The sequence below is a fragment of the Pimephales promelas genome, chromosome 5 (genome assembly GCF_988280905.1).
Source record: "Pimephales promelas chromosome 5, fPimPro1.hap1.1, whole genome shotgun sequence".
NCBI classification, from domain to species: Eukaryota; Metazoa; Chordata; class Actinopteri; order Cypriniformes; family Leuciscidae; genus Pimephales; species Pimephales promelas.
The window spans coordinates 30,922,151-30,949,562 of NC_142773.1; the positions used below are offsets into that span (position 1 = coordinate 30,922,151).

Sequence of the window (27,412 nt, forward strand, 5' to 3'; positions counted from 1 at the left end):
TATGAAACAGTCTTTTCAGCCACTCGGTATCATTATTTGCTTCTGTGTTACAATAATTCAAGTTAGCACAAAAGTACAGGGATAAACATTTATATTTCAGATATAAACACTGGAGTCTACTTTAGTGATGCCTTTTTTGCAATTTTGCTCAAAAGTGCATCATGGTGCTAATCAATAAGATGATCTGGGGTTAGCCAAGGTCTAAAACACAAATGTTAAAAGATATCTTATCTCACACTAGTGTAATGTCCTAATCATATGTGAGACCAAGCCTTAGGAAGTGATTTTATCCCACATCCTAAAATCTATGCCTAAGGACTGCAAACAGGTTTGGTATCTAGCTTTTATCTCAGTTAATATCTTAAACTGCATTTAAACGCACAGACCGAAGCAGAGCTGTGTGTAATGTATTTAGGAATTAGGCTACAACCCATTTTAATCCTCAGTTAGAAGGCACTGATAAATAACCACACATAATAGAAATAAAGCAAGTAAAATGGCTTTGGAGAAAAATGGTAGAGTTAAACATGCAGTACCTACTGCTCGTGTGTAATAGCTGCCGCTGGCAAAAAGTCATGGGGGATTTGGAGACTGTTGCCAAGAAAAGAGGTTCAATCAATAACCAATCTGTTGAAGTTTTATTCTGTGACAACATTCTTAATTAAGAGCCACTGTGGGCATGTCTGCGAGGGGCTGAGAAACACAGACAGCGATGGGCTTGATATAGGACAACCACTTTCCGGTGCTGAGCACAATGGAAAGTTATAGCTCGGTTTAAGGCGACAGAAATGAGAACTTCACGCTACCTAACTCACAGTGGATCATTTATGTCAGGAAACTCGAAATCACAAATGTTCTTGGATGAAAACAGCATTATAACCTTGTTTTTTTTTGTTCTTTAATACATGTAAAGTAACACACTGGCTGGCTGGATGGAAGAACACATCCCGTGTGCTGTGCAGAATTGCCAGAGGACATCTTTGCGAAATATAGACTCTTCATTATATGATGCAGATAGCGCAAAGTGCTGTTCAGATGTCATTAATCAGCGAGGTCTGATGAGCTGCAAACACTCGTTTTAGTGATTGGATCCCTTATCATGAATTCCGCTCTTCACCTAAAACGAGTGAAGGACATTATCACAATTTATTGAGAGCACTTAATTAGCTGGGAATGCAAGAGACAGATACTATTCAACTTCAAGCTAAAATGATCATTATGTCTTATATCTAATTTTAGAGAAAAAAAAAAAAGTAAGATTTATGCTCTTATGCTTATTTAAATAATTTATATTAGTCAGGCTAGATGTTTTTGCTACTGGCAAAGCAATGAGTTTGTGTAAGAAAAATATTCATATTTAAACACAGTCCAAACAAGTGATCTTTACTGAATAACTTTTATAAAATATTTGTAATGACAAACACAATGTTTGAGGAGAGTGTGAGGCTATCAGTCAACGTGCCGGTGTGGATACTGGCTTTCAGAATCACAGATATTCTATTTGCAAGTATGACCAACATAAGAATTTTTACCGGAAAATGTAATCTGAACAAGTGACATCCACTTTTGTTCTGGTTTTGACATTGCAGTAAAAAGGCTTTAAACCTCCACCTCCAACATCATCACATGCAATATAGCTTATTAAACTAGCCGAGACTCATTCTTTATGTGTAGCCTACATTCAGATGTGACGTAATGACTCAATATAGCTAGGGATACTCCGATACCATATTTTTCAGAACCGATCCGATACCAAAAAAATCTGAGTATCGACCGATACCGATCCGATACCAGTGCAGTTTTTTTAATCAAGTAGAATTTCAATGATAACTCTGATAATCACACTTTTAAACGTATAGCACTGATGTTTAATGAGGCAACAACATATAATAGATAGGACAGAATAAGAAAGGCTATTAATAAGCTTTCATTGCGTCACTGCATTATGATATGAAAGGTTCCAATACAGTGCGGCACAAAGCGCTTATGCGCATCCCGAGCGGAGAATGATGCGCTTGAAGCCACACGGAGTTACAGCGCACAGCGCGCAACGCGTCGAGTCCGCATTGGGAAGCTCACAGCACAAAGGGAATACATATTGTTGGACAGTGTATTATACAGTATCTTTGCAATAGTTTTTGAGCCTTTTCTTTTAACAGTTTTAAATGTCAATAACTGTGCGCGTGAAGAACAATTATAGTGCTGCTCTAACCGACAGCGTCCGACACCCGGTAGAGAGTAACACGATTAAGTTACAGCAATAAAGATAAAGTTGCTTTATGCGAAACCATGGACCTTTATCTACAGATCAAGTATAATAGTATTAACAATGAATCATCTTGAATATAGTTTCATTATTGACTGTAACCGAACGCGACGCGCTGTTTGAACGTTGAATGGAGAATGACTGACAGCCGGAGGGAGGGAAAGCGGGGGAAAAGTTTACATGCTCTTGAATTTAATGACTTAAATATTAATTTCTTTCTCACCTAATGGCTTCAGAACACTTATAATAAAGTGAACAAAAACTTTATGGTACTTTAGAATGTTTCTGTTTTTTTGGGGGGCTTAACAATAACACAGAATAGTATGCGCACAATATCGGATTTGGATTGGTCTCGTCTGATCGATACCCGATCCGGCAAAAATGGCAGTATCGGAGACGATACCGATCCTGAGTATCGGAGACGATACCGATCCTGAGTATCGGATCGACGCATCCCTAAATATAGCATACTAGCCGAGACTCCTCTTTATGTGTACAGATGTGACGTAATGACTCAATATAGCCTACTAGCCGAAACTCGCAAAGACATGCTCGAATGAATCTCCTGCGGAAATCCACCAGTACCATTGGAATTAAAAACATTATTAACAAGCTTACTGTTTTGAATCAAGCTAAGGCAAGCAGATAGCATTGATCACTGGCTGGTTGCGTATTTTCTCAAATACGTATTTTGGATCTTTTTTAATCGACTGCAGCTTTAAAAATTCAATATTTGACAAACATTAAATTTCATAATATTATTATTATATCTGCTTTTGCAAATTCCAATGTAAACGCATTTATGCATCTTATGTGCAGGACTAGACTGTGTAAATGCACCTTTTTGTTGTGTACATTGCCTTTTTAGCTTTTGTGCTCTGAGGTGTAAAAGCTGCAGAGAAGTGATAATTAACAAAAATAAATCACAAAAGAAGAAATCTTATTTCATCAGCACAGGAATCCTACAATCTGATTTTCACATTTCACGTACAGTTGGTCTATTCAATGACTGCTGAACAAGCATGTGTCAGGTCTGAAACTGCACAGCCTAAAACAATGCCGAGCTTCTGTTCCACAGTGCCGAAAGTGCTCTGACAGCTTGAAAAATTCCTTGAGTTGTATTCCCAAGACAGACACAGCATACTGTGCAAGCATTGAAAGCAAGATATACAGCAAAAGCAACATCCACAACCGTTGCTATGTATTTAAAGAGAAAGATTTATGAAACTTTACTGGAAAAGGGACACTCTTTTTTCCCTCCAGATTGCTTGTGGAAAGTGGAAAAACATGCATTAATATAGTGGTTTGCCACAGGTCTTACTGTAGCCCCAGGGTTAAAGCTGTACCTTGTGCTATTTTTAAACGTTTAAAAGCATCACTTTTTATGTAATAGTATGATTTTGACCATGTCTATCTCAAAGAACATGTTTTATTCTGGTTTTCTTAGATAAACATACACAGTTGCTCTAAATGCTGAAATGTCTAAGCCTTGGGAAAACCATGAAACTACATTAATACACATCAGATACTGAGATTTAATTAGGGTGTAATAGGGCTTGAAAACTTAAACACTTTTACCAAGCAAAGATAAATATTTACCACATCTAATGTTGAAAATCAGGGCTAAAGCTAAAAACAGAATGGTGCACTCTGACGCGCTGCAACCAAATGATAAAACCAAAGGGGATGAATCTTTAACTGGTGAACCTACATATTTCAAGACATATTCCCATATGACAATGCGTCACTGGTGAAGCCCCTTTGAGTGCAGTAAAATCAGAAACAGAGAGAAAGAATAAAATTCAACCAACAACCATTCCTGTTTTTAAAAGCCACCCGTTTCCTGACAAGATGGTGCTGTTTTAAGGGATAATTCATATGGTGGAAACATCTTGAAAATACATTTTAGCCACAAAGGTTGTAAACCAGAGATAGACAGGAATGACAAATCACAACATGAGCATCAGACCTCTTTACTGTTCAAACGGCTACTTGAGCTTCTACCTGCCTTGTCTGACAAGAGGAAATTTGACACGCTCCTGAGTATCCGAGTGCTATCTCAGCGTAAGGCAAATGAGCATGAAAAGATAAATAAGTTTCATTTTAAAAATTTTAATTCCACCTAAAGAGCAAATGTAAACGACTGAAGGGTATAGCGTATAAATCTGAGCCGGAGTGCTTGAGATTCTCCCCGTTGAAAAGACAGCTCAAAGATGGGTATTTCAAAGCCGTTACATCATCATCATCATCAACACAGCTGTGGATCGTCAAAATCATTAGACATGGTTGTGCAACTCCATCTAATAGCAAACAATCAGACGAGAGGAGAGGTTATGTTTAATTAAATTCAATCACGAATAACAATAAGCTGATATAAAGACTTGCAAACTGGACTTTTATACGCATTGTATGTTGGGCAGGCAATTTACTTTAAGATATTCATAGCCTTTCTCAGAGCTAGGGCTATTTGTGGCTTCTATCAAGACCTTTTCACGTATTCATTGTTTCCATAATGGTAACAATTTAAAGATGAACCTGTATGCAAATAACCCTGGGTTGCTTTGCTGTGCCAGGACTTCCAACAGAAAGCACTACCGCAGGCCCCAAAAGGCAGCCGCAGAGTGTCTCAGAAAAAAGCAGTGTGAGCTGTCAAGGGAATAATGACAGCAGCCATCTATGAATCACTGTGAGCACTGGATTCCTCAGCTCCACTTGTTTTTTTTTCTTTCTTCTTCTTCTTCTTTCCTTTCCGAGGGCAGAGACAACATCCAGCACTGAGCTGTCCCCAGCCAACCGCAGCACAACTTGAGCGAGGGGCTATGAGCCGGGACTTCTGTTAAGAACCTCAAAGCTTTCAAGAAGAGAGGGCCTTTTGAAGGATAAACCACAGGATTAGATTAGTCTATCCTCTTGGGTTACAGAGCTGGGCATCTTCTCTTTTTTTCATCTGGACCCCCAAGAGGACAAGCATATTGGCATTGAGGGGATGTCCATCTTCTTTTCAGTGTGGGCTTCAATAGAAAAGCCCTGACAGGGAGCTTAAGAGAGAGAAAATATGATTCATGGCAAGCTTTTAATGCTCAAGGTGAATTGCCCTGCAAAAGGCTCACCTCGATTGTGACTGCAATACTGCAAGAGGACAAGAAGGGAGGTCAGGATGGGCTGAAAAGTAAAGCTGACCCCTAAGATTTTTTCTTTTGGATTGGTTCTCGTACAATCCCTTGGAGGGGCGCAAATGTGACTCTTTTTGATAGAATAGCTGGAAAATAAAAGAAATACATGTTCTTTGTGAGCACCAGCAGCGTTTTTCTTTCAGTTCTGACAACTATTCCAGCATATAAAAATAATAAAAGCTTTTAATGGCAGCCATGAATAACCTTTCACATCCATGGAAACTTTCCATTCCACACAATGCTCTTTAAAGTGAAAAAAAGTTTTTAATCCTTAACAATAATGGAAAAAAAGAAGGTATTTTAAGAACTGTTCAGTAAAAGGTTTTTGAGGAGCCAAACATGGTTCTTCTAAGCCATGTTGCAAAAAAAAAAAAAAAAAAAAAAAACCATCTGGAACCTTTATTTTTAAGAGCGTAATGTATGCCTACCGATTCAAGCTACATCATAAACGGATTTTAGACTCTTACGCTGCACGTTTATGGGCTACAGTGTGAAAAAAGCTAAAGTATCTTGCTAAATAGAGATCAATGAAGATTAAACGCATCAGGGTAGCTTTTTTAATGCAAAGAAAAAAAATTCTAATTCAGCCCTACATTTCATTGAGGTGGAAGAGCATGCTCCCAGCTCGAGAAGAAATCTTCCTCTGAGCCTCTTTAATATTTTAAACCTCGGCAGACTACTGATGTACTGCAAGACAGCCACTCTTAACTTTGCTAATTCAGCCGTGAGAGCACCTTCGCCGTGTTTATTTATCTAGCCAAGCTCTACCTGAGGAGCTGCATGTCAAAAGCCATTAGGCTGACATCCCCTGAGCAAACCTTCCAAGCCAGCAAGAGAACCCTGCTCACAGATACCCTTCAAATAAGGAGGAATGAGCAATGTCAAGGAACTTTACATGGAACTTATGATTTTAAAACCTGTCAACCCATGAAAGCATCAGGGGCTGCATCTGCTCTCTTGATTGACTAAAATAGCCCACATCATGATAATGTGCTTTTTTTTTTTATTCAGCTCAAGCAAAATCTTTTGAGAAACATCATATACATTTAAGAAGTTTTGCTGCTTAATTTTGTAAATGATACAGGGGCTCTGACAGCATCAGCAGTGGTGAACAAATCCTGGCAATTATATGATCCCTACTTGCTATTTTCTTCAACCCCGAGTACATTTCTAAGAGGATTAGAAGTGTTAAACTCATACTTAGTCACAAATATTTTGTGGATGATGCATATTCTACAGTCCACATGACAAAAAAATGTTACTTACACCTTGAAATTCATTAAATTAATCTTTTTCAAACACATGAAAAGCCCATCTCCATCATCTGTGCCTTATAGCAGTAATGATTTATGATTCAGGGTTTAAACGATGGCAAGCCATTTTAACATTTATTCCTTAAAACTAAGTTGTACCGATTTTAACGACCAGTAATTCATTTATTTGTGACTCGAAGAACCAGATTAATTAGTTGCTAGTGCTTAATAATTAGATCCTAGTGGTCATTTGCTACTAGTCAGTCACTATCCCAGTAATAGCCTAATAAATTGCAAGGCGCGCCATTGGATAGGATAAAATCAACTGCTCAAAGTTAACAAGTGAGTGAGTATTTCAATTATTGCTGGCCCTTAAATTTTACTAGTTTAGTTATTAATAAGCTACTAGTTAGCTTATTCTACTGGTTAGACACTGGTTACTTAAATATAGCCTATCTTTGAAAAATCAAAATGCAAATTAGCTATAGCTGGTGAGAAAATGCCACTAGTCATTTTCATATGTTTCAATGTTAAACCGGTATCAGTAACAACTGGAATAATCGGAAAGGACTAGGTATGAAGCATATTTGAATTAAATGTTAAAGAATTCAGCAAATTGGTAGCTACTAACTCCTAAGGAAATGGTACGGTAACATATAGGACTAAATATTAAGCTAGCTTGCCACAGCGTAACGTTACATGCACTCTCACCTGGAGTTTGAACTGTTCCAGTACACCGCATGTCTGTCTGAGATGATCCTGTCGTCCGACCATACGGAGACCCAACACACTACCGTAAAAACCACCAGTGGCAACTCCATTTGACTTGGTATAGTCTTCACCTCCAAACGAAGATTCTCGATCGCTTATTTCACAGACAAATTTTCAAATACCCGCTTGCTTGAGTGAATGTATACACGCAGTTTTGAACATCATAACTAGGCTTGTAATCCAGAGCGATTTTCATTCCTTCAGACGGAACGAGCAGCATCACTTTCTGTAGCTTAGGCTACTTCTTGATCGGCACAGAGTTGATGTTTTTCAGGGGGAAATCCATTACAATCGGTTCTTATGCTGCAAGGGGGCTCCAATGTGGTCCACGGTCATTGTTCTATCCCTCTGTCAGAAATCCGTCCATCATCTGAACGCGGGACAGTGTAATGCGCGTCTCGAGCCTCCTACACTGATGCTCCCCGTTTGCAGCGCTGCAACTTCCAGATACCTCTACCCCATGTGGTCTGCTCGAGAAGCACACAAGAAACACATCCCCGTCTGTAACGCCTTTCCGTTTAGCGTTTCTTCAGTGCTTCATCTTATTCGGACAAGTTATCTGTTAGTTGTTGGCGGAATCGTGTTGTTTCTAGCTCACTCCAGTTGAAAAGCAGAGATCCTATGCACATTTCAAGCCGTTTGCACCAGTCCTTTCTGTCCTGGGGGAACAAAGGCGATTTTGCCACATTCTGGCTTAAACATCTCCGCCTGTGCTCACACTTTGGATTAGCTTTTCGGATCTGGAAAAAAAGCCTACATTTAGCTTAGATCAACTAAATCGCGCAAGCTTTCTAACGCATCTGACTCGAGCACTTCTTCATAATTCAGTTCATCATCCTGAATCTGATTCGTTTACGACAGTTCTCATCAGCGGTTACCTTCAGGAGGGGGCGGGGCCTGGACGAGCTCTCTTCAAACTCACCTCTGCCGTTTACTTTCTTTTACAGTCTATGGCCGTTTACAGTCATCTCAAGATTGCTCATATAGGCTATATGGGATTAATATAATATCAAAATAATTAACACGTGCAAGCACAAATATCAATGAACTTGATTAATGTTGCAGAAATGTTTTACTAAATTAAAAATTGAATGAATGTGTTGCAACACAAATAGAGACATTTTTTTTGTGTGTGAAAACAAATGTTTTCTTTTGTATAAGTGTAGGCCTATCATAATTTGCGCATGCAACAAAGAAGATGTGCATGTGTGGATCGGGTGACGCGCGTGCATTCATTGATGTCTTTTCTGAGTCAATCTCATTTGATTCATTTGGATTTTGAGACTTTCTTGACCCGGACACACACACGACTAGGGAAGACCTTTCTGTCTAAATCTCGGAGTAGCTACTTTTAAGCCAGTGTGTTCAAAATGTGATTCACACTAGTTACAAGTGTCTGCTATCAAATGACCTAACTATTATCTTTGCAACACAAACAGAAAAAGCATGGTTTAGTTTCAAACACAAGGAGTGAAATGTTACAATTCACCCCATGGGGTTAGTTGTAACATTATGAGATCCACCGGGGTGAAATGTAACATAATTAAATAACTAAATAATTAAAAAAAAATAAAAAAGCTTTTTATTCAATAGGCTACTGACTTTTCAATACAACTGATGTGTGTGTGTCTGTGTGTGTCACCTCAACCACAATGGGCTTTATGCCCAGCTGCACTACTTCCTGAACTTCAGCCAGCTCCTTGTTTCCTGTCTGCCATTATTGGCCAAATTGATTAATTCAGGTGTGTCTGATTATTGTTGCCATGACAACTGAGGTCAGGCACACCTGGATTAATCAATTTGGCCAATAATGGCAGACAGGAAACAAGGAGCTGGCTGAAGTTCAGGAAGTAGTGCAGCTGGGCATAAAGCCCATTGCACATCTTGTTGCACACGTACATTCTGAGCTACATTAATAGAAAATTGAGGTTTTGTATTAACAACTTTGCGTCTTTGTACAAAATGCTGCACATTCATGCCATTCTGGATTTTGCACACACAAGCGCACACAAACTCTGCGCCATGAAAAATTATTTGCTTATTGCCTCTCAATTCTATTAACACATCAAAACTCCTATGATTTTGTGCCTTTTTAGTTCCCAGTAAAGGTTAGTTTTTAGGTAGTTTGTAAACGGTATAACCAAATGTAGTTAGTGGTATGAAGGGGCTAATTTTACCCACTCAATGCCCAGACTTTTTATAATCCTGATGCCTCAATGATGCCAACGGGATGGACATCTGAATTTATTTATTCAGATATGAAATACATTAGCATATTTTATGTATATCTTCTTGATTGCAGGGATGCACAGCAGATGCATACCAAGGATTCTGACACCGAGGAGAGGAGACAACACTTTTAGAAAACAAGAAGGAGATGGGAGAGAGATTTGTAGAGAAAGAAATTAAAAGGCTCTACGAAAAAAGATGCTAAAGTGAGACTATTTTATCAGAACACAACCCTCGTCTAATCATGTGACCTCAATTACATGTTGGCCAAACCTTTTTTTTTAAACTGCCACAACCCTCCTAAATGTAATGTATTAAATAGCTGGGTTAAACTAGCCGTTCGACTGCGAGTTGCACTAAGGGCTCAGCCCACTGCTCTAGTGTTGCCGCGATGACAAGTCTGAGACAGTCGAGAATCCAGAGTAAGAGTGTGCAGCATTGTCACTGTCTCTGTACCATAGTCCATTATAAACCACATCAAGGATAAAGTTTACAAAGCCATAGTCAAGTGAGGATCAAGGAAGGGACTTAATAATAGTAATCTGCTGATTGTCTCACAAACATAACCAGCACATTTCTCCCCACATAGCAAACCCATAATACAACGAGGGAGAAGAACCACGTCTTTGCATTGACTTAACATCGAAATCACTCGCGCCTGACGCGAATAACGCACTATAACAGCGCGCGCGCCTCTGCATCCCCTAGACACCATTTACTACAGGCTTTTTTTCTCTGATTTTGAAATCTCTTCGCAATCAGCTTAAAATGCTTCCAAGATCCACTTGTCGACCACGATCGGTTTGGTGATTCAACATACAGTTTTACGGTCGGTGAGCAGGCTAATCAGCGGTCTCACGACCGTAGCCAGAACATTTATCCCCACATAGCAAAGCCATAACACAGAGAGGGAGAAGAAGTAAGTTACATGAAACAATCCAACTACATATTTTACACCACTGACGAGGGAAAAGTCACTACTCACAGTGTACACACGCTAGCTTCTAGCGTTCTGCTGCTTCGCTTTCAAGGTAGTGACGAAATACGCTCTGTAGCACTGTCGGCTATGGTAGAAAAATTACGTTACAATATGTTGACCTTCAAAGAAGGGGGTGTCTGCAGTTATGTACGTAGATATAAACAAGGCCACTCCTTATTAAGTCCTACTGAATTTTGGTTGTTCCACTGGGGGCGATCTTCCGAGTACAAAATGAACAACGCATTCTCATCCTTTAATGGGAATCTATCATAGGGCTAGGCTAAATTTGTCTCTTTCACCCGATTGCCATTGCAAGTTCAACATGGGTTATAGGCCTGAAGTTGAATAAACGTGTACTCATGTCCTTTTGATTTCTTACAGGTTGAGTTGTTGTTGCCCATAACACACTAGCATTCTGCTAATGGACGCTGATTGGTCAGTGAAGGACTTACGACCAGAGATCCTGCTTGATGGCATCATGGCATCTGAAAAGGGACCAATGTTAAAGTGGACTAAAATCTCACATTTACTTAACCGTGTCAGCTGTGTTTTTGCAGAGCGCAAAAACAGACATAATGGATACATGCACGTTCCTGCAATAGTTTTCTTATTGTGGAAAAAAAGCATTTTCTATGATTGACACGATTTTAGCAATAACAAAGATTACTTAGGGATCCTTTAGCACAAGACGAATTATATATCTCATATTTAACCACTAGAGACATCAGCACCAGCGGCAGACGTCAGAAGCACTAGCCGAGGTAAGGCTGTTCCAGGCGGGGTACATGAGCGCTGAGGGCCCGGTGAAAGACTGGATCTCACAACTCCGAACACGTCAGATCAAATTTTTAAATAGGCACTATCTTTATAAATTAACCACAGATACGAACTTTAAACAACTACATTGTTGACTGAAAAACTATTAAAACTACATTTCATGACACAATAACGGTAGTATTTTTAAATTTAGCTGCTTTTTTCGTCTGTCTATGCGTAAGTGACTGAAGGATTGCCATAAAGCAGGTCTCTGGTCGTACGATGTGTATGACGTCATTGACATTTTAAAACACTTTTTAAAGCAAATAAGTGACTCTAAAAAAATCTAACACCCAATATTGTGTAATTTCTTTGCATTTCCTTTCAAATAACACATTCAAATTACTAGACAAAAATTATATCCTGAGAAAAGCTTTTTAGGGGTATAGCTCCATAGACCTCCATTCATCTTGTGAGCGCCCTCATATGTAACAGCAACCAGTCCAGAACCCCTGAAGTTTAAGAGTTCTCCCTATATTAGACATTCTGATATAAATGTCTCATTCTAAAGTAATAAAATCATTACGGTCTATTAAGCAAGTTCTTTATACACCACTGAAAAGATAGTTGTGGATGTCATATTGCATTTCTGTTAATAGATACTCCATTTTTACATATTGCACCTTTAATAAATTATTGTTCTGAGCCAATACAACTTAAAACATACCATGTTTCTTTACAAAAAAAAAAAAACATGTATTATCCACAAGTATCAATGTATATATGGCACCAAAATGCAGGAATGACCCACTTTTAAATCTTACACTAGTGTGCCACCTGCTGTATGATAAGCAGAATATAACATTAAGTCAAAGAGACTTTTCACATACTGTAGGCTAATACATGTATAAATATAGACCTTTATTAGGCTCTTTATAAACTTAACTTTAAAAGTACATTGTCATATGGCTCTTACTTAATGCATCCAAATGTGCAAAATCAGTAAATATTGTAAAAACATACCAAAAAAATTTACAAGTGATAATGGCAGAGAAAAGCCACTGAATTAGCAAAGCAGTAATAGACCTTATTCACAGCAGAACCAGCTTTCAGTGGGTTGCACTGTTATTTAATGTGTTTTTGGATTATTCTGCTCATGAACCGCTGCAAAAATCTCTTTTCAAGAAATGGATGACATTGAAGCACAATAAATACATATACCTCACAGCCTTTCTTTCATAACAGTCATGGCGCTACTCTGAAAAAGGTCTATACTGGGGGAATTGCCATATTTCAGTCTAGACGGCAGCTCCTGGTATCTCCAGCTATTCTATACACAAACTCATTTTGAACATCACAATCATATAAAAAATATTTTAATTGAGCCACTTGAAGCAACTCCAAAAATTAAATAGCTTCCAATCAAAATTAAAGTGAATTCATACACTCAAGTGATTTCTCATTCTATATCCTCTAACAGCAAACAGATGGTAGGAAACAAGTTAGTGAAACCAGTGAGTCATTAGAGGTCTCCCAAATGCAGGAAGGTAGAAAAGAGAGATTGTTAACCACATGACTGACAGAGCAAACAGATGTAGAACGTGAAAAGATCAAGATGTTTAATAATTTCAGAAATTAAAAAAGACAAAGGTGAAAGCAAGAAAGAAAGATTTATTGAAGACAGAAAAGTATGAGCATCTATATCAAAAGAAGGTTATGCTTTCAAGGGGGCAATTACATGTTCAGACACGTGTTGAAATCTCTTTAATATTGTGTAATAAAAAAGGAAGGCTCTACAATGAGCTGAATGTCTGCTATTACCTTATCAAAATATACATGTTTGACACAGAAATGATGCTGATTTTCATATACTGGTACAAAACAAAAAAATATATATATATACACAGTAGCCCTCGCCCATTCTGTTTCTCAACATTACATCCGTAGTGGGAAAAACAAGTAGAACTATATACGCAATAGAAAGTAGTATCTATTATAAACGCAATAGAAAGGAGCTCTATTGCTACTTTAAGACTTTTGTTTGGTTCTGTTCCGACAACAGAAATAATGTTTTGATCCATGCTTTAGGCCAAAAAAGCCCACAATGTCTTGTGTATTGTTTTCTTTTAAGGTCTTGTAAACAAAGGCAATAATATAAAGATAAGGCCTCTAAACTTTTTGCCTCTGCTCACTGAAATCAAAGCAGTCAATGAAACAGAATATTGCTGCACAGTAAGATACAGGAAATATCAAAAACTGTCTCGCAGTGCATGGAAAATGCTTTGGTCCATCATGCTACTCTTCAGGAAGAAAAAAAAAAAAAAAAAACCCAAGCAAATATTAATTGCAAAGGCGAAAAACCCCACTAAAATATAAAGGTTACAAGTACAAGCTCAAAGGTAAAAGGGAATGTCTGAGCGTTAGGACTTCTGCCACAAACATGACATGGATGTTTCGAAAAGACCGTGGCCTTAATGCCACCCCCCCACAAACACAGAAGTGCCAAAAACAAACCCAAGTCTTGTCACAGGTGTCTCGGTTCACACAAATGTCACATAGGAACTTAAGACTCTGTAATGTTACATTTTCTTGAACATAAATGGCAAGTGACAATAAGAGACCTCCTCAAAAAAAGAAGTGTTTTTGAAGGTCGAAATTTACATGTTCATTAAAACACGTGAGCTAGATAACAGAAAAACTAATCTGACTTATTTTACCGCACACAGAGTAATCAAATTATGTAAAAATCAGTGAACTCTGGTTTGGTTCCAAGCGGTTTCATAACTGACAAAACCCATAAGCAGCAAGGCAATGGGGTAAAATGGGGAAATTATAAAACGTTTCCCCCAAGTAAACTGACAATATAACAGTCTAGGCAGAGTACACAGTGGGTTAAAGCCCAAATAGACGACAGTATAGAAGTATGCGTGTGACTACAATAAAAAAAAGGAATGAAACTATAGATTATAGAATATCTTACATACGGTACATAAGGAAAAGGTCCACATTTAGAATAACTATATGCAAAATAAGCTGTGACAAGTCAGGTACAAAACCAAAGCCTGTTAATAAACTAAAGTAATTTACCAGAAAACATTTCGCAGGAAAACGTTCTTGTTTTCACAAGTCAAATTTAAATGGGGACCACCTAGGAACAGCAGGTAGGTTTTTTTTTAGGTTTGAGGTTAATGGTTCTTGTAAAGAGGCCAAAAAACATCAAAATATCACTAAGGCCATTAAGATTAACTTTAAGCACCATGTAAGGCACACTTGCTTTTTTTTGTAAAGGCAAATAGGGAATAAGTTCGAAAAGGTTAATTACAGGTTCAACAAACGAAACAAGGCCTTTGCATGTGCAACCTGAAGGGGTGCGGCTTTCCGCAGAGGCACAAGTGTAAACTACGCAGCATCTATGATCCAAAACCGATGTGTGCCAACAATGAACAAAGTCATGAAACAAACCGTCTGAGAAAACGTACTATTAAAACCCAAGTCACATTGGGTTGAAGAGTTCCTCTTGTCTACTTGTTTAAAGTGGAATTACAAAATAGACATACATGTGAATATAGATATAATTAAAGGAATGATCAAGTGTGTGTTGTGGAACACATTTGTCCACAGTGATATAAATTGTGGAAGGCTTACAGTTTGGTCTAAAGTGACAGTCCTTTCAACCTCTTTAAAACAAAACAGCCTCCATCAGATGGTGGACTTGGAAAAGGACACTCTGAGGTGATGGTTCTCTCCCAGGTCGTGATTGTGAAATTTGATCAGAGACTCAATTGCTTCCTCCACAGAGCCCAATTGAATGAGAGCCATTTTACGATCTTTCCTGAAAGGATTAATACAATATTTTGAAACTTCCAGGAAATATCATGACAAGCTGTAGAAATCAAATATGTAAAAGTGTCTTACTGGAAAAACTTGAAAGCCTTAACCACAGCTCCTGAACTTAGAAACAATCCTCTGAGATCATCCTCAGTGACAGCAGGACTAAGAAGAGAACTTGAAATTGAATAAAGCAGTGCTAAAGAAGAATAACAGCTGTTACTAACAGGTATTAGTTTGGTGGACTCACGGGATGTTGGAGAGATGGAGAGTAGAGGAAGGAGGGAAGATGTTGGAGTAGTTCTTGGAGCCTGGCTTTTTAAAGCGGTGAAGAGGAGAGTTGCTGTAATCCTTGGTGAGCCCCTGATCCTCATGGCCTTCACGTGGCAACTGTACCGTGGTGTGTTTGGAAAGAGTGGCCCGCAAAGCCTTACCATACAGTTTCTGCCCATTCAAGTGACTCATGGCTAAAAAGGGCAAGAGAGGTTGGTGTTGCTTCTTAAGAAAGTTGTTAAAAATTTAAAGACCTTTATAAATACCTAGCTGGGCTTGGGTTCCATCAGACATCTGCACCAATGCATTTTCCTTCTTGTTGAACAGGATCTTCACTCTCATGACATCACCATACACGCCTAACAAAAGATAGCAGTAGCTACATAAGGACGTGACTACTGTATGACAGGACAATTGATTACCATTTTCTCAACCAAACACTCAATGTTGTTTCAATGAAATATTTATGTAATGAAGTAATTGTATAGCCAAGTAAGGCATGCATTATTAGTGCAAACAGACTAAATTTCTATTGTGACCCATTACTACTGGACCCGGCTTTCTACATTTATGAACGTATGATTACTTCACAACAAACAGAGTATGTCGCTTTTGGAAAGATTTACTCAATGTAATCTTGATTGGTTTAACATTACGTTTAGGGCTGCGGGAAATTTGCACATTAACCTTTGATTAAACACAGGGAATGAAACATACAACTTTCTAAAGATTATTAAATGCAGTATTAAATAGGGCTTATTGAGAACACAACAGTTATGGCCACAATATTTAACAATTTAGCCATTTGCAGTATATATTTAGCATCCGCCAAATGAAGGAGCCCAAAAATTCTTTAAAATTCCACGTCACATATACAAACCAAAGCACACATCTTAGATGAAGTTAAAATATGAAAAACAAAAAGGTAATAAAAAGGAGATGCCAATGATAACATACCGAAAAGAATAAAGAGGCATTGGGGCGTAACGCTCTTAAGACAGCAGAGGAAGGCAGCGTAGGGAGGAAGGGACAGGAAAAGATCGGAGGCAGGACAGTGGAGGTTGAACATGTCCACAGCGAGGCAGTTCCACAGGAATGGCGAAAAACGGTGGTAGGATCATGAAGGTGGGTGATATCGTTCATGATGGAAAGGTGGGGGAAGGGTAGAAGTAAAGGAGGATATCCGGCAATGTAGTGTAGGGATGTTGTTGTGTGTTGGTAGGTTGCACAGTAGAAAAACAAATTGTTTATGTATCCAGTATTGATGTGCATAGGGAATCATATTGTTTGGGTGGGTAGGGAGTTTAAATTATTACAAAAAACAAGTGGTGCAGTCAGTTGGCAAAAGATTCCAGGTCAAAGTATTAAAATAATAAAAGGGGGAAGGGGAATGGGGAGGGAGAGAAACAAGAAAAAGGAAGTAAAAAACAAGGTCAGTATACACAAAGAAAAAATGTAGTGTTCCAGTCAGCAGAACTTGCTAAATTAAAATGCTTTTCACTATAGGAATACTAAGGCAATAAATAAAGAAAGGAGAGAAGATTAACAATGAAATACAGGAAAGATAGAGACAATATATTCATAGCTCTAAAGAAATACATACTAGAAACGAAATGTTTCAGATGGCTTCAGACAAGGGTCAACAAATATTAAGAAATGGTTGACATGCATGTTTGTACAGTAGTCAAATGAGCCTCCACAGTTATGAACACAAATTACATGGTTTGAAGAGCTACGCATATGAAGTATTTGGTTCATTCATCACCATATGCCATCTAACATTTGTCTGTTTTTACAGTTCTGCCAACCAAAATGGATTATGGGTTGTTGAAACAAAAAATCTAAACTATTCAAAACAGCACTAACCTCAGGGTTAAGGTTGCTGACTAGCAGGACACTGTTTCCTCCTGCAGTGAGACTGGAAAAACTCAGGCGTCCAGCAGCAGCAGCAGCGGCTGCCGCAGCACCGTGGATACCAAGCGATGCGAGAGCCCCGGAAGGCATGCCCTGCAGTGACAGACCTGTGGGAGAGACAGCCATCACTACACAGCATGGATGCTATGCTGAGAAACTGTGCTAAAGCAATCCACAGAGTTATTATGAGGGCTATGACTGACCTGCTGCCTGCTGAATGGTAAACGTTGGTGGGAAACCATGAGCCCCATATGGCGATGCAGAGATGATACCAGGAGCAGCTGAAAAAAAAAAAAAGCAGTTGTGATATGCATGTTGAGAATGCCATTTATTAACAGCAGTAAAAAAAGATTAAGCTTTACACAAGGCAGCTGCAGCCATCGTCTGTGCATCGAGGGAGGGCTGACTGTCTCCTGTAGGTAGGTCAGGACGAGTGTAGTCTCTGCTCTTATCGTTGTTGTACTTAACATTCAAGCTGGTGAGTTTAGAAAAACTGATGCGAAGGGTACAGCAGGCATTGTAGATGTTCTGTCCATCCAAAGACTGTTAAAATGTTAATCCAAATGATTACAAGGTTCAGAAGGGATTTAGCTGCCCATTCATCCAAAAAATATATTGATCCACTATGCCACTCACCAGCTTTGCATGCTGTGCAGTCATTCCATCCGAGTACTGAACCAGTGCTTGGAACTGGTTGTTTTTGGTAAATGTTATGATCTTCAAAACTGTCCCAAACTTTGAGAAGATCTAGGAGGGTGGGGCAATAAGTAATGGAATAATATTAAATAATAATAATAACAACAACAATTTTTATTTAATAATAAAATTACTTGAGGACTATAAATAAATGTTTCAATTTTATTTGAAGGACAGTCATTACCTGGTGAAGGACATCAAGAGTAACTGGGTAGAAGAGGTTTTCAACGATAACTCTCAGCACAGGGCTCTGGCTGCCCATACCTGCTCCATCAACAGCGCTCAAAGAGAGGCTTCCTGTCTGGACCGCATTCACAGCCTGCAGTGCTGCCTGTGCTCTCTATGGGAATGGAGGGGGCAGGGCACAAGTATGCATTATCATTCTTGAAAGAGTTTATATTGAGTAATTAACCTTGATTAAATGTCTAATGTGATGTAATTTGTACTAACGACTTGGTTGGGTGAGTTGTCAGTCTTCAGTTCCTTGTGATTGGAATACTGCATGTAGATCGGATGGTTGCGGATGACAGGGGTGACAGAGGAGTAGTAGCTGACCATGGTCTGTGCTGACTCCTCTGTGTTCATCTCCAGGAAGGCCTGTGAGGAGAGAACGCAATAAGGAAAGGCCCGACTATGTACAATCAAAGCGTGGTATGATCATATTTTGAGGGAAAAGGCAGCAGTGATCTTTACCTGGTTCTTTCCTTTCAGCATCAGAAGGTTAGTCACTTTTCCAAAGGGAAGCCCCAAAGAAATGACTTCTGCTTCGTTTATGTCATTTGGCAGTTTGCGTACATGTATCACTCTTGAAGGAATGCCAGGGCTCCTGATCTCCCCTTTGAACTTCTTGCTGTCATTACCATTTGCTGACAAAAAGAATCTCAATTTAATTTCATAATTAAGAATCCAAATACATAAAAATGTACATTAACTTTCAAAGGTTTGAGGTCAATAAGATTTGTTTTAATGTTTTTGAAAGAAGTCTTATATGTTCATCAAGACTGCATTTGTGCGTAAGAAAAAAGAAAAGAAAAAAAACACACCTTTCACATTACACAAAAGCAGCTTTACAAAAAAAGTCAAGGTTTATAATTCATTCATATTTTTTATGCCTGCATTAGAGCAGATTAGATCTGGGCAATAATACTTTACATTTTTCCATTATAAACAGCCAAGATTTACTACATACCATACATTACCTTGCATTAATTATATGTTTGCATGTAAAGTTGGATAGAATATTTCAAATATACTGCCGGTAGGGGTGGGCGGTATGACCAAAATTGTGTTTTACGGCATGAAATGTTATTTTACGGTAAGGGTATATTTCACGATATAGTTATTTATATATGTAAGCCTAGCTATTCTCAAAATTAACAAAAAGGGCTTTGTATAATGAATAAACCCAAATACTTCACCTTGGTTAATTTTTCTTTTTCTTTTATTTGGTCAATTATTTCTTTGGTAAACTATTTTGATAGCCAAATATAGTAAACAAAACACTCTCACTCTCAACTATTAGATAAACTTTACCCAAGTGATTGATAATAAATACAACTCATAGGTGCAATTAAACTTTGAAAAATGATCCAGCAACACTTTAATCTCATGCATTGGTTTACTTTAGGGCTGCAACTAACGATTATTTTGATAATCGATTAATCGGACGATTATTTTTTCGATTAATCGATTAATCGGATAAAAAATTTATTGCATTTTTTTGTTTATTATAACTAAATAAAACCCTAAAAACCACACTATTTTGTGTGTTAAACAATCTTCTTAATACAGACAACTTCATTATATAGAAAAACAACAAATAAAAAAAAATATATATGACTATAACCTATGACAAAAATGCTATTGTAAACTAGATTAGTGGATAACTCAGCAAAACTAAGCCTAGAAAAATCACAAGTGCACAATAATTTTATAAAATCTGAACATTTAGTGAAAAAAACATTCCTTAGTGGGGAAAAAATAAGAGACAATAAGTGTAGCACTATCTCTGGTAAAACGTTACACATTGCTCTTTGTATTGTTGTTATACATTCATGAAAAACATCGTAAAAATCAGATGCACAGCTGTTTAGTGAGGTATTGACTGTGTATTATACAGTATCTTTGCAATAGTTTATTCAGCCTTTTCTTTTAACAGTTTTAAACTTCATTTAGGCTACTGTGCACGTGAAGAACAATTATAGTGCGCCGAGTCTACTCTAGTGTTGTGATCTAACAGACACTCAGTAGAAAGTGATTAAGTTACAGCAATAAAAGTCTAGCAAGATAGTCATTATATTACGAAACCATAGACCTTTATCTACGGATCAATTATAATAATAACATTGAATCATCTTGGAAAGAGTTTCATCATGTTAACTGTTGTAACGCGACGCGCTGTTTGAACACCGAATAGAGAATGACTGACAGCCGCAGTGGAGGGAAAAGCTTACGTTAACTTGAATTTAATGACTTAAATATACATTTCTATCTCACATTATACTACAGTATGGCTTCATAAAGTATACACGATTAACGCAGGTCACCTATTTTGGTTTCAAAACGGCGAATTTGCCGAAAGGTGAATGATTTTCGTGTATGCTGCATATTGATAGCGGTTTCCTGATGCCTGCAAATTAGTTCAAACTCACGGAATCAAGAATGCGCGCATGCGAGACAGAAGATAATGTGCTCCAAACCGTCCGTGTTGCGCACAGACCGGCGAGGGAGAGAGACTGCGTGTGTGCCTCATGAAGCGCACGTAAGAAGCGCATGTAAGAAGCGCATGTAGCATGTAAACAATCCCCGTGACGTAATCAGACCAACTAATCGATAATGACATTCGTTGACAACGATTTTCATAATCGATTATAATCGATTTTATCGATTAGTTGTTGCAGCCCTAGTTTACTTCAGTTTATAATATCTGAATATTTTATATTGAATTATTCTATTCATAACAAATCAGTTACTTCCTTTAATTTTGTAGGATATTGGTAAAACTAGTTATATCCTGTCCGCTTATTATACTGCTTTTTTAATAGTCTTGTTTTGCTCTTTTCGTGATATCTGGCAACCAGTGACACTGAGCTTTAATCAAGAGTTTCAGAAGTGTCAAGTTCAGAAGGGACTCGAAGGAAAGCAGCAGTAAGAAAACCAAACAGCAGCTACTGTTGGAGATGACTAAGTAGTTTAAATTATAGACTTAACAACGTCATTATTTGACGATAGCTCAGTGAACACTGACACACCACGCTCCCTTTCAGTGCATGTGCGTGTCTTTTGCATTACTAAAATACAAGCGGTTAATTTGACTGTCAAGTTATAATCACGTATCGAATCAAAGGAAGATAAAAATACATAACTAACACTGTATATTTAGTTATTTTGCCTTATACATTCGCTTTAACAAGCAGGTTGTTCATTACCACGGCAACCGCTTGTGTCATGCTGAATGTATTTTTCGTATTTAAAACTAACTATACTTAAGAGATGGAAAGATGTAGATAACTATACATTATTTAATGCTTTCCCCATTGCGTACGTGCACTCTAAACTGTAGCCTACTATGGGTGCTGCACTGCTCTAGTTAACGGCACCTTTCCCTTTTGCAAAAAAAAAGAAAAAAAAAAAATCATACTGACCCAAAGCTTTTGAATGGTGTATAAACCCTCAGCCATAAATGCCTACCTGCTCCAGAGCTCATTATATAAGGTCCGTTAGGTATGCAGGAGGAAAAGAGTTCGTCAGATCCCCTCTGAAAAGAGAAGGAAAGTGATTCATGAAGCAGGACACAATTATAAGGTTAGCAAAATAGGACACTCAAAACAGAAGACTCACTAAACACTGTGACAAGATGTGAATCAGCTACAGTGCATTAACAAAAAAAAGGTCACAAATTGTCATCTGACATAGTATTAACCTATAGAAACTCATGTGACATAAGCATGCACCAAACCAGTCTGATTAATTAATATATGATCCAATTGGAACATTACCAAAATGACGAAAGAAAAAAACCCTCATTGCCTAATGGTTACAATTACTACGACATAGGCATCCAAGCACAAGAGATCACTACACTGTTTACTGCTGGTAAAAGCAGAACAAAGAAAGAGAGAAATGTAAACAGAGGCAGCTGTGTCCAGCCATAACACTAACACAAAGTCTCTCACTCAAGGCCAAGCTGGAGCCACTTGGCTGGCCAATGGAGCAATGAGCAAATCATTCAGCATCACTCTCTTAATAAACCACTTCAAATGGCAAGTCTCTGCTGAAGTGGTCACATGCGCTGGATAAGCCAAAGCCTTTACACTCCATTACCACAATGCGTGTTCTGTTCCAGCCCAAAAGAAAGTATTGTTAACAAAGCTGAACGCCTGGTCCACGAGCAGATTTTTCCCTTATGGTTTACTACTACAAACAGCCTCAAGAGCACTTTACTACACCCTGGATAAATGTTTACCTTAAATACAGCCCAAAGCCTCAAACTGCCTACAGTAAACGGTCTATAACATTGCAGAGAAAGGGAAAAATAACTTAATACCGTTTACGTGGCACAGCAAAAAAAAAAACCTAACAACACATTCCTCCCAGTCCCAGCTAAATCCTGCAGGAGTCAGGTTTCAACATGACTTTTATAAAACAGTTATGACAGGAAAGCCTTCTCTGGTTGAACCATCCATTGTTTTCGGGCGAGACATCCACCCAACTACAGCATTTCCTTCCTCTATTTTTAACTGCAGGGTATTGCAGCTCGAGTGCTCGCTTAAAGGAAAAAGGAGCCGAGAACCATGACTCCCACACTGGTCTCTAGGAGCTTAAGACTTGCAGGTGCCAACATGTTTACATCCATTGACAAAGTGCAAGCCTTCAGGGTGAGAGCACAGTCTGTGTTGAATAAGGAGGTCAGGGAGACAGGAATGCAAGCACAGCATTCCAGCCAGAGTAATTAGTGCCCAGACTCCGACTTCATCTACATCTTTACTCCTCACATTTGTGAAAGACATCAGGGGAAACAACAGCAGGCAGTCTCCATGTACAAACACATCCAAATGAGTGTGAAGACAGCAATACTGTAAACAAATAACTGTATGATGAAACTATTTCACAGAATCTAAAGTAGTAAAATATAAAAAAGTAGAAACTAAATCATCCAGGTCGACTTTTCTGAATCGCCTACAGAACATCAAGATTTGTGTAAGCTACTTCTTTCACATTCGGATCAGTCATTACAGTGAATGTTTAAACAGCAGGTGCCCTTTGACCAGAATAATTACAGTTGAAGGATCAGACGAAGAATTTCAGACTCAGCAATTTAGAGAAGTACCCTTAGTCTCTCAGCAATGTAGAAAACAAAAAGGAGGAACGCACAACGTAAAAAAACAGACATACAAACCAAACTAATAATTACTGAACACCCACAGCAACAAAATTTACACATTTGAAAGTCAGAGATGGTCACTTATCTAAAATAATAATTAAAAAAAAGACATACCTTTGTGCCGACTGTTATATCATGGACACTGCTATAAAAAAAAAAGCATTTAACACATTAGAAATCAGAGGCTCAATCACATTTGATAAATAAATTCAGCAACAGATAAGGGCAGGGCTATGCAATACTTAAAGTATGTTTGCTACGTAACGGAAACAGGAACACATTTCTTCTTCCATATTGTGAAACATAAAGTGAAACAGACTATTAAAGAAAAAATGCAGAGCAGAGAGTTGGTTCTACCCATCGATTGTTGATTGGATGGAGGCAAAACTGAATGTGAGCTTAGTCATTTTTTGGAGAAGTCCAGCAAATATAAGAAAGAAGTCTCATTTCACCGGAAGATTAAGTTATGACTTACTTAGTAAAAAAAAATAATTAAAAAAAAAATGTATGGATTAAAGATCTATACGCTGAAATTAGAAAATAGATGGGATGAATTTATTTAAATAATTTTCTTCATTGCATTGGTGCATTTCACCAAGTCACCATGCGTTGCTAACAAATTCTGCAACTCACTGAATACGTCTGTCTGTTTAGAGCTCAAGTTCATGCAAATAAACAGTAACAATGCAGAAACTACCAATGTGAGTGCAGACATGGGCCTGTTGCCAGACACAGTGACTTGGCATCATTTTAAAAACTGTCATTATGTGTGAACAGGGCTTTAGTACAATAGGTGTACAGAAAATGTAATTACTGATTGGTACACAAAAGTCATGCAAACAGGCCCAGCAGGAACTACATACTGCCGTTGTACAAAACAAGAGTTGCAATTCAGGCACACCTCCTAGGATGCAACCTGATATAAAAGCAAACAGTAAAACAAAGCATGCCTGTTAAGCCACTCTTCACGCCACTCAACGGTATCAATCAGTTCCACACTTCTCTTGAGAACATTTCTTGAATTCTTTAGTTTAGGTAAACTCAGTCGATAATGCTGTAAAACCAGTCCTGTTTGTACTTGAATGCAGAGATGCAAAACTTACTCTATTTCAGTGACGTAACTGGATCCCAGAGGATACAGATCAGTCTCTAACCGGCTGCAGAAGACAAAAAACAGGATTTTGTGTCAATATTTTGTCATTCATTCACTATCAGTCAACCTGCAAGTTGCTTCTCACAAAGAGATTGGACTGAAAAAAAGGTCTCAGTCAGCAATCACATACATTGTAGGCTGTCATTCTGCCTAAATCTATTCTACTGAATGATAGTCTTCATTTAAAATTCTTTCACTAGCATTCTCATGCAAATGATTCAGATAAAACAGGCCTAAATATATTTTTTGATTATACTTTACAAATACAATGATCGTCAGGGTTGGAGCATGTAAAGTTTTGTTCTGAACAATGAAGCTGTTGTTAAACTGTCCCACCCATTTATAATCACTTTAGACACGACTGGTATCCAATATCTGTTTGAACTTCAATTTACACTTCAATATTTACTATGCAACAGGGTTGATCCTCAGATTTTGAATGGCTGTGGTAAGATAATCAATTTATAACTCAGGTTGGGTGGTACCGTGATTGATCAGACCATTTGCCAGCTCAGATAAGTTAAGAGGTTATGGATTTTTTTTCGGCGCAATTTGATATATATAACGAAAAACAAACAAAAAAACGGTAGTTTTCATTTGTTATTTTATCTATGGATCGTTTAAATCTAATTCAAATAAATTAAAGAAAGAGACAGTAAGAGAGAGATCTTGTGGTGTGAGTGAAGGCAAAATATCTTTGACATTTTATTTCTGAGCCCATGACAGACAAGTCAATGGGACTGAAAGGCAGCATCATGAGATGTATGCACTATGCAGACTAACAAACTTCTAGTTTAGTTCTTGATCAGATGAAGAGAAGATGTCATTGTTTAAAGCATATTGTACACCAATTTATACTGCTCATTCGTGGTCAAATTATAGAAAGCAAGTCTGCAGAGGCTTCAAGTAGTTTATAATGATGCAATGAGAATTGTGCGAGGCAAGCAAAGTGTTTGAGTGCATGAGTTAATACTCTACACGCTGTGTTATGAAGTCTTATGAAAACTTGTCCAGTTTTTAAACCATTGTTACAATGTTTTTTAAAAAATTGAATTGTACTGAGATTTTTTTTTTTTTTAAAAGAAAGAAAAAAAAGAATTGTACTGAGATTATTGTGGGCTTCTCAAATATAAGGGCCAGTACTACAAAAATATCAGTCTAAGTTGTGAATAAACTGGTATTATTGTATTTTTTTGCAATGCATTGAACTTTCTTGTTTTATTGGTGAGATTAATAAAGAAAAACAGCCAAGTTAACACCTTGTTAATGAGACATATAACACAGCTTTCAGTAGCGAAGCTAAGATTTTATTAAAATAATTCAAAGGGCAGAGGTTGAAAACACGTTTCTGTGCTCCTGAATGTTTGCATAATATACAAGCATAATATTTTACAAATACAAACTATTATGAATTTGTGAGCTCATACAAGAAAGTCTGCCTCATAATACAACATTTTAAAACTACTGTTGTGGCTTGGAATTTTTCAATGGAAATCGAATATTTGAGTTTAGACATTGGTCAAATGTCCAGACATGGGAGTCAAAAACACATTTTGAAAGTGACTCTGAACGGGTGCAAAAATGACCTCTTTGGGATTTTTGTGTTTTCTTGTTTTATATCAAATTCGGATCAGTGGCAAATTGGACTAAAAGATGCTTATATGTAGCAGTGTAAACGCAGCAGATATATTCAACGCGTCATTCGAAAACAGTTACTGTAAGTTAATCGAACCATTGTACGTGTATCAAACTTACTTGGTACTGACTGAAAAAAAAAATCAACGTGCATCAAACATACAAACGAGTGAAACTACAATAAAGTTGAACTGGTATCGGTACCGTTTAGCAGGCTAGCAGGTAATTAGCTAACGTTAGCCACCCAACAACAATGCGGAAACTGAGACACGTTGGTTGCCAAATAATGGCTGTTCTGTCTCTTCTGTGCGTTACAAGGTTTATTTGACATTTTCGTCTTGCCAGTTAGGTTAAAGAAAAACTGTAGCTTAAGTTCGCTAGCGTTTCATAGAGTGGTCTCATCTAGACTACTTGCAACAGGTTGTTGGTCAGTTTGGTCCAACTTTTGGGCTCTTCCGGCACGGACGCGACGGACGAGACGGCAGAGACGAGTCAAAAATCACCATTTCCACTTCACTTTACGTCATTTAACACATTTAAAATGTGCATAATGTATTGTCACCACAACGAATCAAACATCCAACGAAAAAACGTGTTTAATGGGTTACCGAATTGGAATGAACATGTTTTCAACTTACCCGTCCATGGCACTACAGAAAACTACAGGTTGTCGTAGACGGGAGGTAGACCAGCAAGTATGTCTTATAACCTTACAAAATGGCGGAGCAGGGATTGTCGCTCTCTGATTAGTCAATCGACTCTGAATCGCCGAGTGTGGGCGGGGCCTCGCGTGTCCTTGGATAGCGGGATTGGACAGAAGAGCCGTCGATCTGGGAAGGCGGTAGAAAAAAGTTTGCAAAAACTTTTCCGTTGTCACACCATTAATGAAGTAGAAGAGTGAACTGTGCTTGAACCCACCATTATCCGCAACGAAAAGGGCGAAGCCGTTTAGTGTTTAGTCAAAGGGCAAACAGTTTTACCAGACGCATTGCTAAAATAGGCTAAGAACAGTAGGATTATAATAATGTCAGAAGAAACTAAAGATGGTGGTACAGGCACAGTCTTATTAACAGGGATTTTATATGATCAAACATATTAGCCGT

General features: G+C 38.0%; 2 protein-coding genes across 4 annotated transcripts in view; both read right to left on the bottom strand.

Annotated features, from left to right (window-relative positions):
• The window catches only part of efna2a (ephrin A2a), a 58,879-nt gene extending 50,530 nt beyond the window's left edge, over positions 1-8,349 (bottom strand). Inside the window, exon 1 of one of the 2 annotated variants that reach the window (XM_039678137.2) lies at positions 7,404-8,349. In XM_039678137.2, the coding sequence (XP_039534071.1) occupies positions 7,404-7,513 (110 nt within the window). In that variant the 5' untranslated portion in view covers positions 7,514-8,349. The remainder of the gene's footprint in view (positions 1-7,403) is intronic. The other variant, XM_089131285.1, reaches the window with a different exon arrangement.
• Positions 8,350-13,176: 4,827 nt separating this feature from the next.
• On the bottom strand, positions 13,177-27,036 carry ptbp1a (polypyrimidine tract binding protein 1a). Of its 2 annotated transcripts, none has more exons than XM_089131284.1 (16): positions 26,948-27,036; positions 24,625-24,678; positions 23,636-23,663; positions 21,829-21,895; positions 18,832-19,004; positions 18,589-18,735; positions 18,323-18,478; positions 18,079-18,189; positions 17,805-17,985; positions 17,646-17,723; positions 17,395-17,549; positions 16,486-16,519; positions 15,795-15,887; positions 15,506-15,722; positions 15,343-15,420; positions 13,177-15,259 (listed from the first exon to the last, which is right to left on the bottom strand). In XM_089131284.1, the coding sequence occupies exons 1-16, from the start codon at positions 26,953-26,955 to the stop codon at positions 15,127-15,129; spliced, it is 1,713 nt and encodes a 570-aa protein (XP_088987410.1). In that variant the 5' UTR covers positions 26,956-27,036; the 3' UTR covers positions 13,177-15,126. The 2 variants fall into 2 exon arrangements, with proteins under 2 accessions (XP_088987410.1, XP_039532245.1); XM_039676311.2 differs by having other exon boundaries at positions 23,636-23,666.
• Between the last annotated feature and the right edge of the window lie 376 nt (positions 27,037-27,412).